The following is a 23,797-nucleotide window of genomic DNA, read 5'->3' on the forward strand; positions in this document are numbered from 1 at the left end:
GGGTTGTTAAGAAAGCATATGGTGTTTTGGCTTTCATTAACAGGGGGATTGAGTTTAAGAGTCGTGAGATCTTGTTGCAGCTCTATAAAACTTTGGTTAGACCGCACTTGGAATACTGCGTCCAGTTCTGGGCGCCCTATTATAGGAAAGATGTGGATGCTTTGGAGAGGGTTCAGAGGAGGTTTACCAGGATGCTGCCTGGACTGGAGGGCTTATCTTATGAAGAGAGGTTGACTGAGCTCGGTCTCTTTTCATTGGAGAAAAGGAGGAGGAGAGGGGACCTAATTGAGGTATACAAGATAATGAGAGGCATAGATAGAGTCGATAGCCAGAGACTATTTCCCAGGGCAGAAATGGCTAGCACGAGGGGTCATAGTTTTAAGCTGGTTGGTGGAAAGTATAGAGGGGATGTCAGAGGCAGGTTCTTTACGCAGAGAGTTGTGAGAGCATGGAATGCGTTGCCAGCAGCAGTTGTGGAAGCAAGGTCATTGGGGTCATTTAAGAGACTGCTGGACATGCATATGGTCACAGAAATTTGAGGGTGCATCCATGAGGATCAATGGTCGGCACAACATTGTGGGCTGAAGGGCCTGTTCTGTGCTGTACTGTTCTATGTTCTATGTTCTATGTTCTATAAGTCACATAATACCAGGTTATGGTCCAACGGATTTATTTAAAATCACAAGCTTTTGATGCTGTTCATTCATCAAGTGAAGTGGAGGGAGGCGTACAGGCTCAGAATATATAAGCAGAAAGATAATGGCAAGATAATTCCAGATAATTAAGAGTGTTGACAGATAAGTACAAATTGTGTGAGGAGAGTGTTCTCAGGGTGAATAACACGTACTTACAGGTGATCAAGAGTATCAAAAGCTGAGTAAAGTGTCAACAGCTGAATAAAAAGTGAACTCTTAGCAGTCAAGGATAATCAGCCTCCAATCTTCAGGTAATGTCCTCCAAGGCGGCTTTCAAAGTACACAACAACACAGAGTCACCCAGCAGAAACTGATAGCCAAGTTCTGTACTCATGAGGATGGCCTCAACCCTGATCTTGGATTCATGTCATGCTACGCACAACATCACCGTATTGTTCTGAGTTTGTAAAATCTTCCTCACTGTTTTGTTTGACACCATTACTTTGATTACTCATTATTACCTCTCTACCTTTTAATTAGTTTGCACAGATTTTGATTATTTGTTACTTTGGTTAGACCATTGTCATGCAACACTGATACTTGCCCTTTTTATTACAAATGTTTGGTTTGTCTCTAGCACCATCTTATTTTTGATTATTTGAAATCTCTCTGCCTTAATTAATCAGCTCATAGGTTGCTCCTTCAGTTGTTATTCAGCTGTTGACACCTTACTCACACCGTTTGGCACACTTGGTCACCTGCAAAGACTTGTTATTCAGCCTGTTGGCTCTTACCTATTTATAATCTTAATGACTTGGAATTATCTTGCCATTATCTCTGCGTATATATTCTGTGACTCCCTCCACTTCACCTGGGGAAGGAGCATTGCTCTGAAAATTTATGATTTTAAATAAACTTGTTGGATTATAATCTGGTGTAATGTGACTTCTGATTTTGTCCACCCCAGTCCAACATTGGCATCTCCACACCAATTTCTATTACAAACCTATTGACTCCCACTGTTGCTTTGACTTCATGTGGTCACACCCTACTTCCTGTAAAGATTCTGTTCCTTTCTCCATCATTGTCATATCTGTTCTGATAATACCACTTTCTGCAGTTGGGGAGGGGTGGGGGGGAAGAGAAAAGGGGTGTCCTCAAATATCCACCTTTATCCTCAACCAAAAATTCCCTATTACCATGCCCAACATGTCCCTTAGCCATGTCCAGCCCATCTTCTACACTTCAACCCTCACTCCTTCACTGCTTGATCATGCAGTGCATCAATTGTATCTGAAAAACGCTGCCTGTATTTGTGGGTGGATTCAGGTCCAATGATGGCTTTCAAGAGAAACCAAAGATCATGAATTTGGGGGTGGGGGGGGGGGGGGCGGCGAAGAGAGAAAAGAGAAGAGAGACTGGAAACTTGTATGGGTATAGGGAAGAGGGGAAAAAAAGTAACATTAAATGCCTTGTTCTTGTAGAGAGCTGGCATAGACACAGTGGGCCAAGTGGCATCCTCTGTGCTCGATTATGTAATTCTTTCAGGGAGGGGTTCTTGTGCATACATCTTTTTATAAGCTTTAGCTAGCATCAAGCCCATCTAATGCCCCATCTGGACTTCAAACTGAGAGTCTGCATAACATCACAGATGTTCAACCTTTTGATAGTTAGCCGAATTAAAGTGATTCACTTTGGAAACACTGAATTCCTATTGTTTTAGCTGTGCTTATAGTGGCCAATATTTTACCAGTGAAAGTACTAAGAAATCACAAACGAGATTATCTGCAAACCTAAAATTATTCAAAAATTGGTTGCATCATTTTCTGTTCAGCCAGCTTCTCTATCCCTGCCCCTGGTTTGAATCACCAGCCATGTGTTAATTTAAAAATTCTCATCCTGGCTTTGAAATTTCTCTATAACCTCAACCTCCCTATCATTGTAGCATCCCTCAGCTCTATTCCTCCAATCTCTTGCCTCTTGGAAACCTGTTTTGTTTGCCCCACCATCAGTAATGATACCTTGAGCTGTCAAGGTATAGCTCTGAATTCTGTTTACTAAGCCTCCTTGGAAACGCTCCATACGACCTACCTCTTTGCTCAAGCTTTCGGTCATCTTCCTTCAGTATCTCCACATGAGGCTCAATGTCATGTGGTGTTAATGGTCCTGTGAGTCACTTTGGCAAGCTTAACCAAATGAAAGTATAATGTAATTCATAGTGTATGTTTAAGGTGTATGATTGTTTGGGAACTTTGATCTGAAAGTGGTGGTAAATGGGTTTTCAGTTCTGTGAAGGTGACTCGTTTTAACGGTCACAGCTCATACTGTTTAGCTTTGGGTCAAAACAACATTTCCAATTGGTCATGAGACTCAAACTAAATAGCTACACAAGCAACTTGATGAGATAACTTGTGAAGCATTTACTAAGTTGAGCTTTTATAATCTAGAGAAACAACAGACAGAATCAGTTCAAAGATGATCCATACCTCCAAAGGTGCTGTTTAGCAGCCAAATCATCAGAGAAAAATTAACGAGTTAGCCCATGTTTTGGAATTAACTGGAGAGAATCTGACCAGATGAATGTACAGCAAATTCCCAGAAGGAAATGCTTGTCTGTTCAGTAATAAGTTAAAGTGGTAATAGGAACAATACCTCACTCAGGCTCAGTGTCTAAAAAGCATATTGCTTAGGAAAAGGCTGAAAACCTTACTTTCACTGGTCACGCTAAGATCTTTCTAAAATGTCTTTTATAACTTTATTATACAAGAGGGAAAAAAAAGTATGTTCTTTTGTTAGAAATACAATGGCAGTTTTTCCTGAATATACTCAGTCACTGACCTCCATGGCAAGCAAATTGCAAAAGTAGAACTTATAGACTATCAATCCAGGTTTTACTCTAGGGTCTGGGTTGTCCAGTGCAGTGTCATGAAATACCAGCTGTTGATAAAGCCTTAATTAGACTTCAGTGGAAATGAGTAACTTCTGCTTTTTCAAGAAAACTCAAATTCATCCAAATGTTACTTTATTGAAAAACATTTCAATATTATTCTGCTAAATGGAACAGATAAGAATATTTACACAAAAATACCTCACATTAATAAGGTATACCTTCGATTGACTACACTTTATAAGCATGTTTTGCAACCAGTATGTTATAGTTACTTACATTGTTAGGGAAACATATAATAAGTTATTTAAATATTCTCAAATACACAAAGTGCATCAGTTTAATTTTGTGCTGCTTTTCAATATTTTCAATTTGCTATCAATATTTATGATGAGTCTTACACTTCGACCAGATGTCCATGACACATGATCCAGTTCTTAAGTAACATTAAAGCGAAAAGGAGAATCAGAAGCTTATATTAAAAAACACTGCAATTGACACAATAGAGCTTCCAGTATCATTAAAATGCTACGTGGGGAAAGATGATGTAATAATTAAAGAATCTGAGTTAGTTATACAGAACTCTTGTACATCGAACAATAGGACTGTGTTATTACATTAGTGAAATATCCAGGATCTGAAGTTATGGTATCTGTTACAAGTAGTGTGGTTGGTATGTGGATCTATGGATCGGGGGAAAGATACTGGGAGTTGGGACATAACCTACTTTCTGCTGGAGTTGCAATAAGTAGAGATTCTGGTCAGTGAAGGCACCAAACCCCGTTCATGGTGGGAGGTGGGGCATGGGGCAATTGTTACCTCATGTTCGAAGGAGTTTATGCTGACCACATGGGAATGACATTCCCTTGTGCTAATTCCCATCTGCTTTTGAAAGGCCTAACAGAACAAATTCCAACCTGTTCTAATTGAAGGAAATTAACACTGGAACCAAAGACACAGCAGAAAAGAATTCTTCTTTAACCAGAGTAAGATTCCTGGCATTTGTGGTCAACAACAGCGAGCAAATTGTTGGGATACAGATTTGCAGGATGGAACTCCAGTTTCACATCTAATACAGCAGCTATGAGGGCAAATGAGCTGTTGCTGTACTGTAGTTTCTACAATTTTACAAGATAAACGTTTCCTCGACCTCAAAAATACATGAACATATTGGAACATAAAGAATTATTTCTGGATCACCCTAAGTCCTTTACTACTTTACAAGATTCAAGTTTCACTGCAATCATAAGGCAACATACAAAAGAGTATTGACATGATACAGACAGGCCCAAAACTGACAACGGCACCCAATAACCTGGTATCATCACAAAACATTAAATGGGCATATTTTAAGCTTCAGAGTTATGACACATTTTTACTTCTAAGATATTTTGAATTTGTGATGTCTGTTGCATGATGTAAAGCAAGTGCTGTCAGATAATAACCTAGGGAGTGAGAGAGATTTTCACACAGAGTATGGTCTAGATTAGACAATGAAGGAGACCTTCAAACACCAAGTATGAGTCGAGAATTGACTCACCTGCACTTCAACGACTGTGTTTTGTACAATCTGGGCATAGGACTCAAAACTATACTTGATTATTTGAAACTGCGGTGGCTAATTTCTTGAATCTAGGATTGAATGTGACTTAGTCTGAACTAAATGCTGGCAATTTCCTCAGTGCTATGAAATTGGTGGAAACTTGGTTTTCCCAGCTAAGAGAACTACCAACCTACCATGAGCAAGTTTATGGCCAGCCTTTTAACTCAACTCTGCTTCCTGTGCCTACTTTTTGAATATCAAACTGTTGCTTTATCAACAACTTCTGCAGTATCAAGTCTGTCACAGAAACAGATGAAATAATGAAGGACACACAGTGCACATAACAGGTACTCTGTAAATGACTCCTCTAACTGACGCAGAGGTGCTGAGGATTTAATGATCCACATGGCAGTTCTATGGAGATCAGCTCCTTGAAGGCTCATTAGATATTTCTAGGGCTGTAGAATTTCTGCTCATCTTATCCAAGGAACTTGGAATCTAGGCATCAGACAAAAGAAATAGGTCATCAGTAATACTGAATTACGTCTCTTGGCCACTGACATCTTTTGTAGTGCTCCAAAGTATCAGCAACATTTCAGTAAGTACACTAAATGAATGGTTATTGGAGGTTGAATGGACCAGAACGGGTAAATTTATTCTGTCCCTACTTGAAAAGTAACTCATTGTATTCTTTGTCCCATATAGTTTCATCCTCAGTCAACATATATCATGGTTAATGTAAATTTGACATAGTTATTAGATTTTCCCATCAGTTTGCGATCACATTTGTTTTGAATTTCCTATGTAAACGATTGCTAGTTTCAGATTTTTGATAAATGAAATCTCCCACAATGTGGTTGCAATGACAATTAGTTCTCTGCACTGGAATTTACTATATCCACATTGAAGTTTCAAACAAAATAAACAATTGGGAAAATTGTCTGTATTGTAACAATGAAGAGCAATCCTGCATTTGTTTAGCACCTTTCATAAGCGCGCAATTGACAGCCCATACAGCGCTTTTGCAATGCTCTCACTGCTGTAACACAAAGGCAGCAGCCAGCTTGTACACAGGATGTGAGGGTAAGGGCTGCAAGTGGTGGGGGTGAGGGGTTAAAGGGTGACTGGATTGGGGGAAGAGGGCATCAGCCGGTACCAAGGGGGTGGGGCTAGTGGGATGACAACATTCAATGATGTAAAATTAATTGGTTGTAATACTCACTGCCATTCGATGCTGCTTCCGGAGCTCTCTAACTCTCACAAGCTCCATGGTGGCAGCCACATGCTCTACAGCACGTCCTAGGTCTTCTGCATACCTCTGTATCAGGACTGTCGGAATCCCACATCGGCCATGCTAGACGTCATGAAAGGAGGAGATGGTCCAATCAGAAAACAATTATGGTGATTTTTTTTTCTAATAAAAATGATTCACAATTTGAATTAGCTGCTCGTTCCATGAGAGTTCGTTCCTTTCTGACTAGTATTTTTTGATCAAATGAAACTTTTTGACAGGCTACTTTCAAAGGCAATTTATTCTTTCCATCAATAACCAATCTTTGATGTGATAGCAATGAGTTTTTGTGGGAGAACTACATCGGATGCGGAATGAGCTGCCACATTTTGTATCAGTGAGGTCACAGGATAAGGTGGGTGGCCTAAATTCCAATCTCTGTCTCCACCACCTGTGACTTCAGATGTTGAATCTGTTAGACAAGGGAAGGTGACATTAAAAGTGAAAACTATCTCTTACTTAGTCTTGTGTACACGTGACTCCAGGCTGACAGAAACGCTGTTCAGTCTGAAATGGTCTAGCAAGCTACTCTGTTGTATGTGCAATGCTGGTGAATAAAAGTCCACAGGAATGGAGATTGACACACCACCCGGCAACAATTTAAGTATCAGAAACCACAACAGCAAACACAATCAAGTCAACCCTGCAAAGTCCACCTTACAAATAATCTGGGAGCTAGTGCCAACATTGGGAGAGCTGGCTCAGACTTCTCAAGCAACAACCCGACACAATCATATGCTTAGAATCATGGTTAACAATGTCCTAGATACCACCATCACCGGTATATCCTGTCACAGGGACAGGATAGACCTATAAGAGATGGTGGCAAAGTCGTATACAGTCAGGATGGAGTTGGCCTGGGTGTCCTCAGTATTGACTCCATGCCCCAGAAAATCTGATAGCATCAGGTCAGGAAATCTCCTGTTGATTACTACCTATCATTTCCCATCAGCTGATGAATCAGCATGCCCCCAAGTTGAACGGCACTTCATAAGGTGGCAAGAACACAATGTAGGGTGGGGGACTTTGACGAACTGTAGTTCAGTCTGCTGAGCAAGTTGCAGAATCTGGAAGGACACTGTTACTAGACTGGGTCTCCAACAGGTGGTGATGGAACCAACAAGGTTGGGGGGGGCGGTGGAGAAAACTTGACCTCAATGTCACCAATCTGCCAGCCTCAGATGCATCTGTCCACAACAATAATCGTACGAGTCACCACCATATAGTCATCTTAGAGATGAAGTTCCATTTTCACACTGAGGGTTCACCTTATAGTGTTTAGGACTACCACGTGGTAAATGGCACTGACATTGAACAGATTCAGAAACTCAAAACTGGACAACCATGAAGTGTCAGAGATAATGGGAACTGCAGATGCTGGAGAATTCCAAGATAATAAAATGTGAGGCTGGATGAACACAGCAGGCCAAGCAGCATCTCAGGAGCACAAAAGCTGACGTTTCGGGCCTAGACCCTTCATCAGTGGGTCATCATCATCACCAGAACTGGAGATGACCACCAGCTGTAGCCACATCCATTTTCCAGCTCATTCCACAGTCTGACATTAATAACAAGCGAGGGAATCTTTGCCTTTGTTCCAAAAAAGACAAAGGGCGGAACCAACAATTCCTGTGAATCCTTAATTTCAAGGGATATACAAAGAGACCAAAGGAGGTTTATAGCAAACACCAAGGCACAAAACAACAGAAGCCCGACAGGAGTACAGAACATGCAAGAGGAAACTTTAAAAGAAAACTTTATTTCTGGTTGAGCAGCAGCGCGAGCGGGAGCTTGGACCAGGGGCCTGTCAGGAAGCCAGTGAGTCACTGCTTTTGAATCTATAGAAAGCTTACCTTGTGAACAGGCGGAAATACGCTGAGCAGGAGCGGACACGGGACTGCTGAGTAAGTGTGGTAATTTATTTGTGCGGTTGCGTTACCTGAAACACTATTCGGGTAGTGTCTCCCACCCATCCTCCTCCTCTAACCAAAACAAAAAATTCTGTGTGCCTGATTGGTAAGGTAACAAGTTTATTTTTTATTCTTTTTTTTAAACAAACAGTCTCTTTGGGAATTTAGAACAATGGGAATGGAGGTCAGGGCAGTTGAATGTTCCTCCTGCAGAATGTGGGAGGTAAGGGTCACCACTAGTGTCCCTGCTGACTACATCTGCGGGAAGTACACCCAACTCCAGCTCCTTGAAAACCGCGTTAGGGAACTAAAGCTGGAGCTGGATGAACTTTGGATCATTCGGGAGGCAGAGGGGGTTATTGAGAGGAGTTACAGGGAGGTAGTCACTCCTCAGGTACAAGAAAAAGGCAGATGAGTAACGGTCAGGGGATGGAAAGGGAACCGGCAGGCAGTGCAGGGATCCCCTGTGGCCATTCCCCTCAACAATAAGTACACCGTTTTGGATACTGTTGGGAGGGACAACTTACCAGGGGAAAGCGGTGGGGCACAGGTCTCTGACACAGAGTCTGTCCCTGCTGCTCAGAAGGGAAGGGGGAAGAGGAGCAGAGCAGTAGTCATTGGGGATTCCATAGTTAGAGGGACAGATAGGAGGTTCTGTGGGGACGAGAGAGACTCACGGTTGCTGTGTTGCCTCCCAGGTGCCAGGGTGCGTGATGTCTCTGATCGTGTTCTTGGGATCCTTAAGGGGGAGGGGGAGCAGCCCCAAGTTGTGGTCCACATTGGCACCAACGACATAGGTAGGAAGAGAGATGGGGATTTAAGGCAGAAATTCAGAGAGCTGGAATGGAAGCTGAGAGCTAGCACGAACAGAGTTGTCTCTGGTTTGTTGCCCGTGTCATGTGCTAGTGAGGCGAGGAATAGGGAGAGAGAAGAGTTGAACACGTGGCTGCAGGGATGGTGCAGTCGGGAGGGTTTTGGATTTTTGGATAATTGGGGCTCTTTCTGGGGTAGGTGGAACCTCTACAAGCAGGATGGTCTTCACCTGAACCAGAGGGGTACCGATATCCTGGGGGGGAAATTTGCTAAGACTATTCGGGTGGGTTTAAACTAATTCAGCAGGGGGATGGGAACCAAAATTGTAGTTCGAGTATAGAAAAGGTTGAGAGTAGGGAGGTCCGAAATAAAGTTTCAGGGACGCAAGATGGCACCGGCAAGCAAGAAGTTGGTTTGAAGCGTGTCTACTTCAAAGCCAGGAGCGTCCGGAATAAGGTGGGTGAATGTGCAGCGTGGGTTAGTACCTGGGACTTCGATGTTGTGGCCATTTTGGAGACATGGATAGAGCAGGGACAGGAATGGTTGTTGCAGGTTCCGGGATTTAGATGTTTCAGTAAGAACAGAGAAGACGGTAAAAGAGGGGGAGGTGTGGCATTGTTGCTCAAGGACAGTATTACAGTTGCATAAAGGATGTTTGGGGACTCGTCAACAGAGGTAGTATGGGCTGAGGTTAGAAACAGGAAAGGAGAGGTCACCCTGTTGGGACTTTTCTATAGGCCTCCGAATAGTTCCAGAGATGTAGAGGAAAGGATAGCAAAGATGATTCTCGATAGGAGTGAGAGAGACAGTAGTTGTCACGGGGGACTTCAACTTTCCAAATATTGACTGGGAACACTATAGTTCGAGTACTATTGATGGGTCAGTTTTTGTCCAGTGTGTGCAGGAGGGCTTCCTGACACAGTATGTAGATAGGCCAACAAGGGGCGAAGCCACATTAGATTTGGTACTGGGTAATGAGCCCGGCCAGGTGTTAGATTTGGAAGTAGGTGAGCACTTCGGTGATAGTGATCACAATTCTGTTATGTTTACTTTAGTGATGGAAAGGGATAGGTGTATACCACTGGGCAAGAGTTATAGCTGGGTGAAAGGCAATTACGATGAGATTAGGCAAGATTTAGGGAGCATAGGATGGGGAAGGAAACTGCAGGGGATGGGCACATTAGAAATGTGGAGCTTATTCAAGAAAAAGCTCCTGTGTGTCCTAGACAAGTATGTACCTGTCAGGCAGGGAGGAAGCTGTAGAGTGCGGGAGCCGTGGTTTACGAAGGAGGTGCAATCTCTGGTCAAGAGGAAGAAGGCGGCTGATGTTAGGATGGGATGTGAAGGCTCAGTTAGGGCGCTTGAGGGCTACGAGGTAGCCAGGAAAGACCTAAAGAGAGAGCGCAGAAGAGCCAGGAGGAGACATGAGAAGTTGTTGGCGGATAGGATCAGGGTAAACCCTAAGGCTTTCTATAGGTATTTAAGGAATACAAGAATGACAAAAGAAAGATTAGGGCCAATCAAGAACAGTAGTGGGAAGTTGTGTGTGGAGTCCGAGGAGATAGGGGAAGCATTAAATGAATATTTTTCGACAGTATTCACTCTAGAAAACGACAATGTTGTTGAGGAGAATACGGAGAATACGGAGATACAGGCTACTGGACTAGGTGGGATTGAGGTTCACAAGGAAGAAGTATGAGAAATCCTACAGAGTGTGAAGATAGATAAGTCCCCTGGGCCGGATGGGATTTATCCTCGGATCCTTTGGGAAGCCAGGGAGAAGATTGCCAAGCCTTTGGCATTGATCTTTAACTTGTCATTGTCTACAGGAATAGTGCCAGACGACTGGAGGATAGCAAATGTGGTTCCCCTGTTCAAGGAGAGGAGTAGAAACAACCCTGGTAATTATAGACCAGTGAGCCTTACCTCAGTTGTTGGTAAAGCATTGGTAAAGATTATAAGGGATAGGATTTATAATCATCTAGAAAAGAATAAATTGATTAGGGATAGTCAGCACGGTTTTGTGAAGGGTAGGTCATGCCTCACAAACATTATTGAGTTCTTTGAGAAGGTGACCAAACAGGTAGATGACAGTAAACTGGTTGATGTGGTGTATATGGATTTCAGCAAGGCGTTCGATAAGGTTCCCCACAATAGGCTATTGTACAAAATGCGGAGGAATGGAATTGTGGGAGATATAGCAGTTTGGATCAGAAATTGGCTTGCTGAAGGAAGACAGAGGGTGGTAGTTGATGGGAAATGTTCATCCTGGAGACCAGTTACGAGTGGTGTACCACAAGGGTCGGTGTTGGGTCCACTGCTGTTTGTCATTTTTATAAATGACCTGGATGAGGGCGTAGAAGGATGGGTTAGTAAATTTGCAGACGACACTAAGGTCGGTGGAGTTGTGGATAGTGACGAAGGATGCTGTAGGTTGCAGAGAGACATAGATAAGCTGCAGAGCTGGGCTGAGAGGTGGCAAATGGAGTTTAATGCGGACAAGTGTGAGGTGATGCACTTTGGTAGGAGTAACCGGAATGCAAAGTACTGGGCTGATGGTAAGATTCTTAGTTGTGTAGATGAGCAGAGAGATCTCGGTTTACATGTTCACAAATCCTTGAAAGTTGCCACCCAGGTTGACAGGGCTGTTAAGAAAGCATACAGTGTTTTAGCTTTTATTAATAGAGGGATCAAGTTCCGGAACCAAGAGGTTATGCTGCAGCTGTATAAAACTCTGGTGCGGCCGCACTTGGAGTACTGCATACAGTTCTGGTCACTGCATTATAAGAAGGATGTGGAAGCTTTGGAAAGGGTGCAGAGGAGATTTACTAGTATTTTGCCTGGTATGGAGGGAAGGTCTTACGAGGAAAGGCTGAGGGACTGGAGACTGTTTTCATTAGAGAAGAAGGTTGAAAGGTGACTTAATTGCGACATATAAAATAATCAGAGGGTTAGATAGGGGGAATAGGGAGAGCCTTTTTACTAGGATGGTGATGGCGAGCACGAGGGGGCATAGCTTTAAATTGAGGGGTGAAAGATATAGGACAGATGTCCGAGGTAGTTTCTTTACTCAGAGAATAGTAAGGGATTGGAATGCTTTGCCTGCAACGGTAGTATATTCACCAACTTTAAGTACATTTAAGTCATCATTGGACAAGCATATGGACGTATATGGAATAGTGTAGGTTAGATGGGCTCGAGATCGGTATGACAGGTCAGCACAACATCGAGGGCCAAAGGGCCTGTACTGTGCTGTAATGTTCTATGTTCTAAAAGGAAATTAAGAGAGCAAAAAGCGGGCAGGAATGAATAATAGCGGGTAAAATAAAGGAAAATCCGAAGTTTTTTTTAAACAAGGTCATTAAAAATAATGAAAACTAGGGAAACAGTAGGCCCCATTAAGGATCACAGTGGTAATGTGCACCAGAGGATGTAGATAGAGTTCTAAGCAAATGTGTGTCAGTATTAAGGAACTAAGTGGGTACAGTAATTAGGGAGAAGATCTGTGATGCAGTTAAAGAAATTAGCATAGACAGAGAGAAGGTTCTGAGTGGTTTGGCAGCCTTAAAAGTAGATAAATCTGCAGGGTTGGATGAAATGTATCCCAGTTAGCTGAGTGAGGCAAACAGCAGGGCCGTGAGCAATAATTTTCAATTCCTGACTGGTCACAAAAGAGGTACTCGAGGTCTGGAGGGCAGCCAATATGGTACCATTATTTAAGAAGGGGTAAACCAATAAATGATAGATCAGTCTAACCTCAGTGGTAGGGAAATTAGAAGCAATCCTCAGGGACAGAATTAATTTGCCCTTGGACAGGTACGATTAATCGGGGCAGTCAGCATGGTTTTACCAAAGGGAGATCGGATCTCACCAACCTGTTTGAATTTTCGAAAAAGGTGACCAGGTACGTAGATGAGGACAATGCTTTCAACACAGTCTATCTGCAAGGCTTTTGATAAAATCCCACTTGGGAGACTGACAGCAAAGGTAACAGGCCACAGGATCCAAGGGAATTTGGCAAGTTGGATCCCGAATTGGCTGAGCAGCAGAAAGCAGAATGTGATGGTCAAGGAGTATATTGCAACTGGCAGCCTCGCTCAGTGAGGGTCTGTAGGGATCAGTATTGGGGCCCTGGTTGTGGTATATAAAAATGACTTAGACTTGAATGCAGGACAGGGTATCAGAAAGTTTGCAGATGATAAAAGTTGGTGGAATGTGAGAAGGACAGTCTTGGATCACAGGAGGATGTAGATGGGCTGGTGAGATGGCTGATCAGTGAGAAATAGAACTCATTCCCAATAGGTGTGAGGTAATGCACTTGGGCAGGACGAACAAGGGAAGAAAATACAAGATGATTGGGAAACATTGGAGGGACCTTGGTACGCATGCCTACAGGTGGTCCCTTATGGTAGCAGGACAGGCGGATAAAGTGATAAGATGGCATATGGAATATTTGCTTTTAATAGTTAATGCAGAGTTTAAGAGCAGGGAAGTTCTGCTGGAATTGTGTGCAGTTCTGGAATCGACATTATAGGAGGGATGTGATGACACTAGAGAGGGGTGCATGGGAGGCTTATGTGGATGTTGTCTGGGCTGGGGAGTTTTAGTTATGAACAGAGAGATTGGATAGACTAGAGTTATTTTCCTTGGAGTAGAGGAGACAGAGGGAGGGCATGGCTGATATGTATAAAATTATGACAGTCATAGACAGTAGGAAACTTTTCGCCCTTGGTGGAAGGATCAATGATTGGGGTCATAGATTTGTGTTAAATGGCAGGAGATTGAGAGGCACTGGTAGAAAAAAATACTTTCACCCAAAGGGGTGAGAACCCACTGCCTGTAAGGGTGGTAAAGGCAGAAATCCGCGTAATATTCAAGAAGTGTGTGATATACACTTGAGATGCCAAGCCATATAGGTTTATGGTAAATGGGATTCAAATAGTAGGTGAAAACAGAGTTAAACAGAGGGGAAGGGTCACTGCATCCAAAATGTTAACTCTGTTTTCTCCTTTACAGATGCTGCCAGGCCTGCTGAGGTTTTCCAGTTACTTTGTTTTGGTTCCTGATTTACAGCATCCGCAGTTTTTTTGGTTTTCAACGAGTAGGTGGTTGCTTTCCATTGGTGTATGCTTGATGAGCCAAAGGGCCTCTTCCTGCGCTGTAGACCTCTATGACCAATCTACTGTGGCTTACTAAATAATGCAGGACAGCATGCCAAGAGCAGCACCAGGCATACTTAAAAATACCTGGTGTTAACATGATGAAGCTACAACACAGGACTACTTGGGTAACAAACAACGTAAGCATCAAGTGAGTCAGAACTAAGCATAATGAACGGATTAAATCAAAGCTCTGTAATCCTGCTACATCTAGTTGTGAATGGTGGTGGTCAACCAAACAACAGCTGGTGAGCTGCCTTCAAGAACTGCCACAGTGCCTGTGCTTTAAGTTAGCACACAACCCCCTAAAGGAACAGAATTCCAGGACTTTGACCCAGGAAGTTAATTATCAACAATATAGTTCCAACGCAGGATTGGAAGTGGCTTGGAGGGGAACATGAAGGTGGTGGTGTTCCCACATATTTGCTTCCCTTCTACATTTGGATGGAAGTGGCTATTGGTTTGGCTTCACAAATACCTCATCGTCAATGGAGCAGGCCAGTGCAAAAGATAAGGTGGAAGCATTTGCAACAATCTTCAGCTGAATGTGCCAAATGGATGATCAACCTTGGTCTCCTCCTAGAGGTTCACAGCATCACAGATGTCAACTTTCAGCCCAATTTGATTCACTCCAATGTGATAAAGAAGATGCTGAAGACACTAGCTAAGTCAGAGATTATGGGGCCTGACAATGTTCTGGCAACAATACTGAAGACTTGTGCTCCAGAATTAACAGTACCCCTAGCCAAGATGTTCCACTACAGCTGCAACACTGGCATCTACCTGACAATGTGGAAAATTGCCCAACTATGTACTGTACATGTAAAGGACAAATTCAACCAGCCAGTTGTTGCCTTATTAGTTTACCCTTGATCATCAGCAAATTGGTTCCAGCAGCACTTGCACAAGAATAACCTGCATACTGACATTCAGTTCAGTTGTGCTAGGATCAATTAGCTCTTGATCTCACTACAATCTTGGACGAAAGATAGATAATGAAGCCGAACTCCAGAAATAAAGTAAAGCTCACTGAGCATGGCATCAAGGAGCCCTACTAAACTGGAGTCAGTGTGAATTAGGGGGAAAACTTGACATTGGTTGAAGTCATACCTAGCACAAAGTAAGGTGGCTGGCACTACGGGAGTTGAATCATCTCAGCCACATGGCATCACTGCTGGATTTTCTCAGGGTAGACATTTTCTAATCAACCTGATCAGAGGTGTTATTGCAAACCTTTGCAGCAGGTGGGACTTCAGTCTAAACCTCTGATACGGAAGTAAGTCACTGCATCACTGGAGTCCTTTTTCTTCAGGACAGTGTCCTAGGTCCAACCATCTTCAAATATTCATCAATTACCTACCGCTCAGAGGTGACGATGTTCACTGATGACTGCACAACTTTCAGCCCCATTCTTGACACTTCAGAAACTGAAGCAGATGATACACAGCAAGACCTGGATAACATCCAGGCTTAGGCTTACAAATTGAAAGCAACGTCTATGACACACAATGCTTAAGCAATGACCAGCTCCAACAAGAGACAATTAACTAACAAGTGGATAGATTCTTGGTTAAGCAAGGGGATGAAAACTCATTAGGAACAGGCGAGAATGTGGGTTTGTGGTTACAATCAAATCAGCCAGTGATTGAAGGTGATAATTCTCCACCTTCTCCAGGGAAATTAGGGATAGGCAATGTGATAGCACAGTCAGCATTACCCATGTAAGTAAATACATTTTTACAAAATTGACACATGTGCTTTGTGCCCAGATGTTTGCATTGACAATATCCATAACATTAGAGTAATTTAAGCGCATATACTATATTGAAGGAGGACTAGATAAAAAAATGCGATAAAGGAAATGCACACCACAGGTTGGTCAATGAGTGCTAATGTGCACATTCACTGGGGTAACCCTAAGAAATATCTCACAGCTACACGCATTCATCGCCTAAACCCAAGGGAGTAATGCTTACCTCTTCTAAGCTTTCGTCTTCCTCTCTGGAAGATCTCCTGCAGCAATTCGAGCAAAGGAGGATTACCAGGAGGAAGAACAAGAACAGGTAAAAAGAAGAATACTAAAGTAGGGATATATTGACAAAGCGGATGCTGAAGACGAAAATCACACACAGCTCCCTGGTGTCACCATTTTCTATCACAGGTACCATGTGCAGCTGGATGGGTGAGATAGCAATACTGTGAATATGAGGGCGGGTGGGAGAGATAGTTGGCTACAAGAAGTTTTGCTTTAAAATCATCTATTGTGTATCCAAATGGATATTCAACCCTGTCAAGAAGGCCAACAGTGAATGTCAGAAAGTCTACTCCACCTTCTAGCTTCTTAAGGCTGCCATAGAAATTTCAGGGGGTCTCTGTTTCAAGTCTACTTGCTGTATCTATGCTTCAATTCTTTGGCTAATTATAGAGGAGATTCACGCATCGTTAAAATTAGGCTTAATGACTCAGTACTAGCAATAGAGCAGTCGTTTTCAAAAGGAGTAATCAATATCATTTATACCTTGTCAGAGTAGGGTTGCTCTGTAAGATCAACTGCTTCTGATTCCAGTTTATTTTCGATTAGCATTTCCAGTTCTACTTCTCTCATCCAAGATGCCTTTCTTCCAGATACAGTAAACATCTTTAGTCCTAGCTGTGGTGGGCAGGCAGTCCCTGGCAGTGCAGTCTCTGGCAAACAAGGGGCATGAGTGGCTACAGTTGAGTTGACCATCTCTGCAGGGGAATGTGGAACTTGCAAGTTAGTGGACAGTCCATACCTATTGGCAATGGCAGGGTTTGATTTGTTCAAAATATGAGGCATAGGATGGATGCCATTTCGCATTTTCTCTCTGCATTTCTTGGCAGGTACTGGAGGTGGCTGGGAAGGATTTCTGGCATGGCTAATGTTTTCAGTTGTAGGTCGCTTGCTTTCTGTTGAACTACTATTGCGATACCCCTCCGTAAAATGATGGCTTTTCTGAATGCTCAGAGGTGGGAGTATTGCAGGTTGATTGGGGAGGTCACACTGCAGAATTGGAGATGGCATGTTCTTCTCTTCTGAAAACAGAAGTGGGGTGGAGATCGGGTCCTCTGTTTGCATGTTTTGAAGACCATTAGTATTGATCTGTGCATTGTGAGTCTCTGCATTTACAAAAGCAACAGTACTTGGTTTGCTGAGATCCCTTACACCACAGCTGAGATGCTTCATACAGGAAATTTTCTCGATTTTCGCTTCTGCGCCAAACTTCCTTTGCCAAGGCAGAGCAACAAGTGTCCCCATTTTTGAGACTGTGTTTGATGGGACATCAGCCTTGCTGCACAGCTCATCTGAAGAGCGGGATTTTTGCCACGGCTTTTGAATGGCATGGGAGTGTGTCAGGTCCTCACAACTTACGCTGACCCACAACTTTTGGCAACTTGTCCTTCTGAAGGGCATTGAATGGCCGTGGCAGTCAAAATGTCTGTAGTTTGACTTTAGAGAACCACATGAGACCTGAGGCTCAGTAACACGCCTCTCTTTGTCTCTTTCAAAGTGTAAATTCTCAATAGATTTTGCGAGATGAAGTGCCGTGTAGCTTGCTGGGCACTTGAGCCGTGACCCAACGTTTGCTGATGATCCTGTGGACACTAATGGCCAAGACTTTCTGCTTTTTCCTAAAGGCAAGTAAAACCAGTTAGAAGTTTTAGAATTTGTTGGTAACGTAAACACTGTGATTTCAGTTGGAAACACTCTTATCAAAGAATGACAGGAACAATACACTGCTGCTAACTTTGGATCAGTGGTAGCATGTGCCCATTCAAAATGCAAGGTCATCGGTTCAAGTTCCACTAAGAAATTAATGCACAGCTTCTAAAAGTTTTCCAATCCTCTGGCATCCCACTAATTTTTATCATATTGCATGCTTTTTCTTTTACCCTATCCCTGACTTCCCTCAACCTCCTTTTAGAATGTTTCTTCTTCCTTAGGATGAACTTCTGCTGTGCCTCCTGAATTACCCCCAGAAACTCCTGTCATTGCTGCTCTACCATCTTCGCTGCTCAGTGCCCTTTCTGGCCAGCTGCTTCCTCAAGACTTTGCCATGTTATCTTTCCTCCATTGTAATACCATTACATATGATTCCCGCTTCTTCATCTGTCACTGGCCACTAGGGGTTCCTTCACCTTAAGCTCCCTAATCAAGTCTGCCTTGTTCCACATCAAACCCAGACTGCCTGTTCCCTAAGGGCTTGACCACAAGCTGTTCCAAAACAAAACCCATCTCATAAACATTCCACAAATTCTTTTTCTGGACATGCAGAACCAATCTGATTTTCATAGCCTTCCTGCAGATTCAAGACACCTATAATTTTTGAATAGTGCTTTTCTTACATGTCTTTTCCTATCACCTGATTTATTTTCTGTCCCACATCCTGACCACTGCTAGGGACTGTACGTAACTCCAATCAGGGTCTTTCTTCCGTTACTATTCCTCAACTCTACCCAATCAGATTCTGCACCTTCTGTCTCTGTTGCTTTTTCCAATCCAATTTTTTTTTTACTGACAAGGCAATGCCACCACCTGCCTGCTTTCTTGAAAGGGCATATGTCCTTAGATATTAACTTCCCAGACCTGATCTTTTGCAGCCATGTCAGAGCATTGTAACCGCCAATTTTAAACTGCTCTACAAACTCATTTACTTCTTTCGTATACTGCACACATTTAAGTACAGCACCCCCAGTCTTGCAATCAGCCTTCTGATTGACACCCTCCTCACAGCTGCTCCCTTATCTGCTGTGAAGTTAGATTCCTGACCTTTCTTATGCACTCAATCTATTACTTGAAATGTTGCAGCGATTGTAACAAGGTCAGGCAGGTGGACCTCACAGAATACAAGTTCCCTGACTGGGGCTGTTAACCTGGTTTAATCAGAGAGTCCTGGCTGGCAGGTAAGAACAGGAGTGTCAAACATCCTGACACTTGGAGCTGGCTCTGAAAAAGCTGGATCACTGTCTAGGACTTGCCACATGTAAATAAAGGGTGACATGGGGGTACGGTACTGGCTTCTGAAGTTATTTCAATATATTTTCTTGAAATCTATCACCAGATATTCATGACAAAAACCACTGGAATTTTCAGCATAAAACTCTCCCACAACGAGAGCAAAGAATCCCAGTTTAATCTCTCATGTGAGGTAACGGTAACCTACAATGGTACAGCATATCCCCAGCACTATACTGGAGTGTTGGACTGGGTTAGGCACTCAAGTTCCTGAGAATGCAAGTAAAATCTCTTGAAAGTAGTTACTCTGAGTTAGTTTTTGTTACCCTTACCACTCTCTGGGTATCCACTCTCCTCAAAGCAACCTGAATCCCAAGGAAGTTGTCTTTGCGGTTCTGGACCAGTGTGCTTAAGGGAAAAGTGGGGTAAAATTTCCTGAGTGGCACATTCACCAGCTGGATCTTTGTCACTGTTGCCTATATCAAGAAAATGTTAAAAGCTGAGTATTATCAAGAGAACAAAAATGCAAATTAAAACAAACCCGTGATGCAAAAGTCACAACAAAAATACATAATTAAAGTCAGAGTTGTACAGCACGGAAACAGATCTTTCGGTCCAACTCATCCACGCCGACCAGATATCCTTAACTGATCTGGTCCCATTTAAACAGAACTAAAGATATTTGTTATGTACCGAAAGCATTCTTTATTCTATTACATTTGTATTTTGGGTTTAATGGTTTTAAACTTTAGCTGGTTAATAGAGGAATCACTTCAAGGTGTTTTATGTATTACCTAAAGATTGTGTTGACCAAGTATCGAGTTTATTACTTGTATCTTCAGGGAGATGGGGACATGGTGCTGACACTGGACACTATTCTAGAGACCCAGGATGATTCATTAGGGAGAGGAGTTCGAATCCCACTGTGGAATTTAAATTCAAATCTGAAATTGGCAGTTAGTCTCAGTAATGGCGACTGTGAAAAACTACCAACGATTGTTAAAACTCATCTGCTTCCCTAATGACTTTACCGAAGGAAATCTGCTATCCTTATTGGGGTCTGGTCTACTTGCCATGAGTTCAAAAGTACTGAAGGATGGGCAATAACCACTGGCCTTACCAATGATCTCCCACATTCCATGGAAGTGTAAAGAAAAATAAATTTATGACAGGATCGGATGAGCAGCAGCTTTTTTGTTTGCAGTTGTTGTATAAACAAAGATAGCATAAATTTAATCTGTGGCAGATTGATTAATGTTGAACCACAATAGGCTTGTGGAGTGTTTTAGGGACAGGACAGAATGGTTCACCTGAAAGGAAGCTCAGCATTAAGACACAGTGAGCCTAAAGTTATAGGAGTGAGTTTAAATTACAGAGCTGGCTTTATTAGAGGTCGAGGAGAAGACAGCTTAATTTAATAGAGAGGAATGGGTGGAAGCAGTCATGTGCTGCCTCTGTCCAATGTGCAAAGTGCATGTGCCCAGTGTGGCCACACTTTCAGCTGTCATCTGAATGCTTGGAATTGGGCTCAATGCTTCCAAACTTGAGAAGCAGCTGGTGGCAGTGTGGTGCACACAAGAAGCTGAAGAATATATCTCACAGAAGGGGATCAAAAACATTTAATGAGCATATAAAAATTGACTCTCCACAGGAACTGTAAGAGGAAGCAGAGACAACAGCACAGAAAGTCCTATATTTTTGGGGGGAGAATAGTTGTTACTGTGGGATAGATTGGAATTGAGTGCAGAAATCCTGATACAGTTGGTACTGTGTGAATCCCCACAAAGTTGACATTGCTGGGTGCCACAGTAGCTAGCACTCCTGCCTCGTAGCACCCAGCTGTTTGATTCCAGCTTCAGGTGACTGTCTAGGTAGAATTTCCACATTTTAGCCATGTCTGCATGACTTTAAACCAGGTGCTCTGGTTTCCTCCCACAGTCCAAAGATGTTCAGGTTAGGTGGTTTGGCTATGCTAAATTGTGCGTCGTGTCCAAGGCTAGGTGTATTAACCATGAGAAATGCAGGGTTTAGGGATACAGTAGGAGGGGTGGGTCAGGATGGGATGGTCTTTAGAAAGGTGGTCGTGGACTCAATGGGCTTAAAGGCCTGCTTCCACACTGTAGGGATTCTGTGATTCTATGAGACATTTACCCAGTGACTGGAACACCCCCCCCCCCCCCCCCCCCCCCACCCACACAGGAGTCCTCGACTCTGAGTCAGTGTTAGAGATTTCAGAAGGCTCTGACTCAATTAAGTTTCATAGCTACTCAGAAGGGGTCAGAGGTTTCAATCCATAGTTGACCACTCTGATGCATACCCGCCCTCAAATACACACTCCCAGAACTTGACACACCAACCTACCCCAAATCGGCCAACCCTCATCCACTGTACATCCTACCCAACATAAGCCCTCAACTTATCATAGGCACTTGTTTGTGTTCCTGTCACCCTAAACCCCTCCCCTGGCTGGACTAAGGAAAGGGGGATGTAAGGATGTGGTATTGTAAATATTTGTTTGTCTGCAAGGACTAATTGGATCAAAATGTTTCTTAGTTCACATCCTTATGGCATTCGATACACTATGACTAGCTTCACTCGCATTCCAAAAGCAAATCAAAACTCAAAAAAAATGGAAGGAAGAAGGAATTTCAGTTTCCACACAAAATTATCTTCCAGAAACATGAGGAAATTTATAAAAAGGTATACTGTTTAAGCAAAAATAAAAAATGTCTATGGGCGTAGAGCAGAGACTAAGGGCAAGGGAATGTATGGAAAGGCTGAAATAGGTGCACAGAAATTAGTGCCCTCCTCCTGTGCTGTAAAGTTGTATGATTATCCTGATAACATTTCATATGCAAGCCAGCAAGTGTTTTGTAAAAGTAATTCTTTTCTTTAAATGTATTTGAGATGTTTCAATGCCTCCCAAAAAAATCCAAGGATTCTTGTATCTTATTAACATTAATCAAGGTGATGCAACCATCAAGATGAACTTTTATTCTGGGACTTGCCTTAATCATGTGACCACAATGTTTATTTTCAATAAAGCGTTGCTCTTACTGTCATAATCATGCAGGAAATCAACAGCTGTCAGCAGCTGGGATCTGTGCTGTGGTTCCAGAATGTTGAGTTCATCCAGGTCCTCCTCTTGCAGCAGCTTAAATGTGTCCAAATCCTCGTATCCATTCAGCAGTAGAGTTGGCATGTGCTGCTGTAAATGGAAGAAACAAGATTTACAGAATCTGTTAAATGGGACTGGTGGGTGAGATCAAAGCACCGGCTAAAAGGTCTGCCCCCTGTAGCATATATGTCCATCCTCCTAATCTCTGATACGACAGGGGAGAAAACTGGAGTAATTATGCATTAATAAGTGAATGGATTCTTTAAAAAAATCATTCAAGGGATTTGGGTGTCTCTGGCTAAGGCAGCATTTATTTCCCATCACTAACTGACCAGAGGGCAATTACGTATCAACCACATTGATGTGGGTCTGGAGTAACTTGTAGACCAGACCAGGTAAGGGTTGCAATTTCCTTCCCTAAAAGGACCAGATTTAGTGAACCAGATGGCTTTTTCTGGCAATCCACAATGGATTCACGGTCATCAACAGACTCTTAATTCCAGTTTTTTAACTTGAATTCAAATTCCAACATCTGCCATGGCAGCATTCAAAGTTGAGAATGTTACCTGGGTCTCTAGATTAAAAATCCAGTGATAATACCATTAGGTCATCACCTCTGTCAAAGGCAAACTGTGTTTTGCTAACTTGGATGAGTGGTTGGCAAATATATTGTTATGAATGGATTCTTCGATAGAATTTGAGACAGGAATGGTGACAGAAGTGCAGTTGACATTTTGTAATGAACAGAATCAGATTAAACAGACAGTGACTAAGGGGAAAAAGTCGGCAGCAGTGGTGAATGGCTGTTTTAATGACAAGAAGAGATGTATATTGTCCCCTGGTGATTTACCTTATCAGCTCAAGGGTTATAATGTCACTGGCTAGGCCAGTATTTACCGCATTTGAGGTGGTGGTGTGAATAACTGATGTCCATGTGGTGCAGACACACAATACTGTTAGGAGGCACAATTCCAGAATTTGAGCCAATGAAGTAATGGTGATACAGTTCCACATCAGGAAGGTCTGTAGCTTTGAGGCGCATGTGCAGATGGTAGTGCCCATGTATTTGATTGCCCTTGTCTTACTATGCTACTAGGCGGTAGAAACGACAGGTTTGAAAAATATTGAGACCACTACTCTTTTCTTATCATACAATCCCTAGTACAGGCAGACACAGTTTGGCCATTCGAGCGTGCATGACCCTCTGAAAAGCCTCTTAACGTGCACATCTTTAGGCTGTGGGAAGAAATTGGAGAACCCAATGGAAACCTAGACAGACACGGGGAGAGTGTGCAAAATCCTTATAGACAGTCAGAAGAAATTGCAGGGCCCCTAGCAGAGGTGTTGGTATCACTGGCAGCCGCAGGTGAGATGCTAGAAGGCCAGAGGATGGCTAATGCTGTGCCATTATTTAAGAAAGACTGCAAGAAAAAGCCAGGAACTGCACACTAATGAGCCTGAGGTAC

General features: G+C 42.9%; 1 protein-coding gene across 12 annotated transcripts in view; it reads right to left on the minus strand.

The window, feature by feature from the left end:
• Window positions 1–3,660: 3,660 nt before the first annotated feature.
• The window catches only part of sash1a (SAM and SH3 domain containing 1a), a 125,553-nt gene continuing 105,416 nt past the window's right edge, over window positions 3,661–23,797 (minus strand). For 9 of the 12 annotated variants that reach the window (XM_059648378.1, XM_059648382.1, XM_048535889.2 and 6 more), the window contains 5 exons: window positions 22,271–22,421; window positions 19,546–19,689; window positions 16,757–17,889; window positions 6,288–6,419; window positions 3,662–5,563 (listed from right to left, as the gene is read on the minus strand). In XM_059648378.1, coding sequence (XP_059504361.1) covers window positions 5,489–5,563; window positions 6,288–6,419; window positions 16,757–17,889; window positions 19,546–19,689; window positions 22,271–22,421 — 1,635 coding nt within the window. In that variant the 3' untranslated portion in view covers window positions 3,662–5,488. Of the gene's footprint in view, window positions 5,564–6,287; window positions 6,420–16,756; window positions 17,890–19,545; window positions 19,690–22,270; window positions 22,422–23,797 lie in introns of all 12 variants that reach the window. The other 3 variants (XM_048535887.2, XM_048535885.2, XM_048535886.2) reach the window with 1 other exon arrangement.

Source organism: Stegostoma tigrinum, chromosome 9, assembly GCF_030684315.1.
Source record: "Stegostoma tigrinum isolate sSteTig4 chromosome 9, sSteTig4.hap1, whole genome shotgun sequence".
NCBI classification, from domain to species: domain Eukaryota; kingdom Metazoa; phylum Chordata; class Chondrichthyes; order Orectolobiformes; family Stegostomatidae; genus Stegostoma; species Stegostoma tigrinum.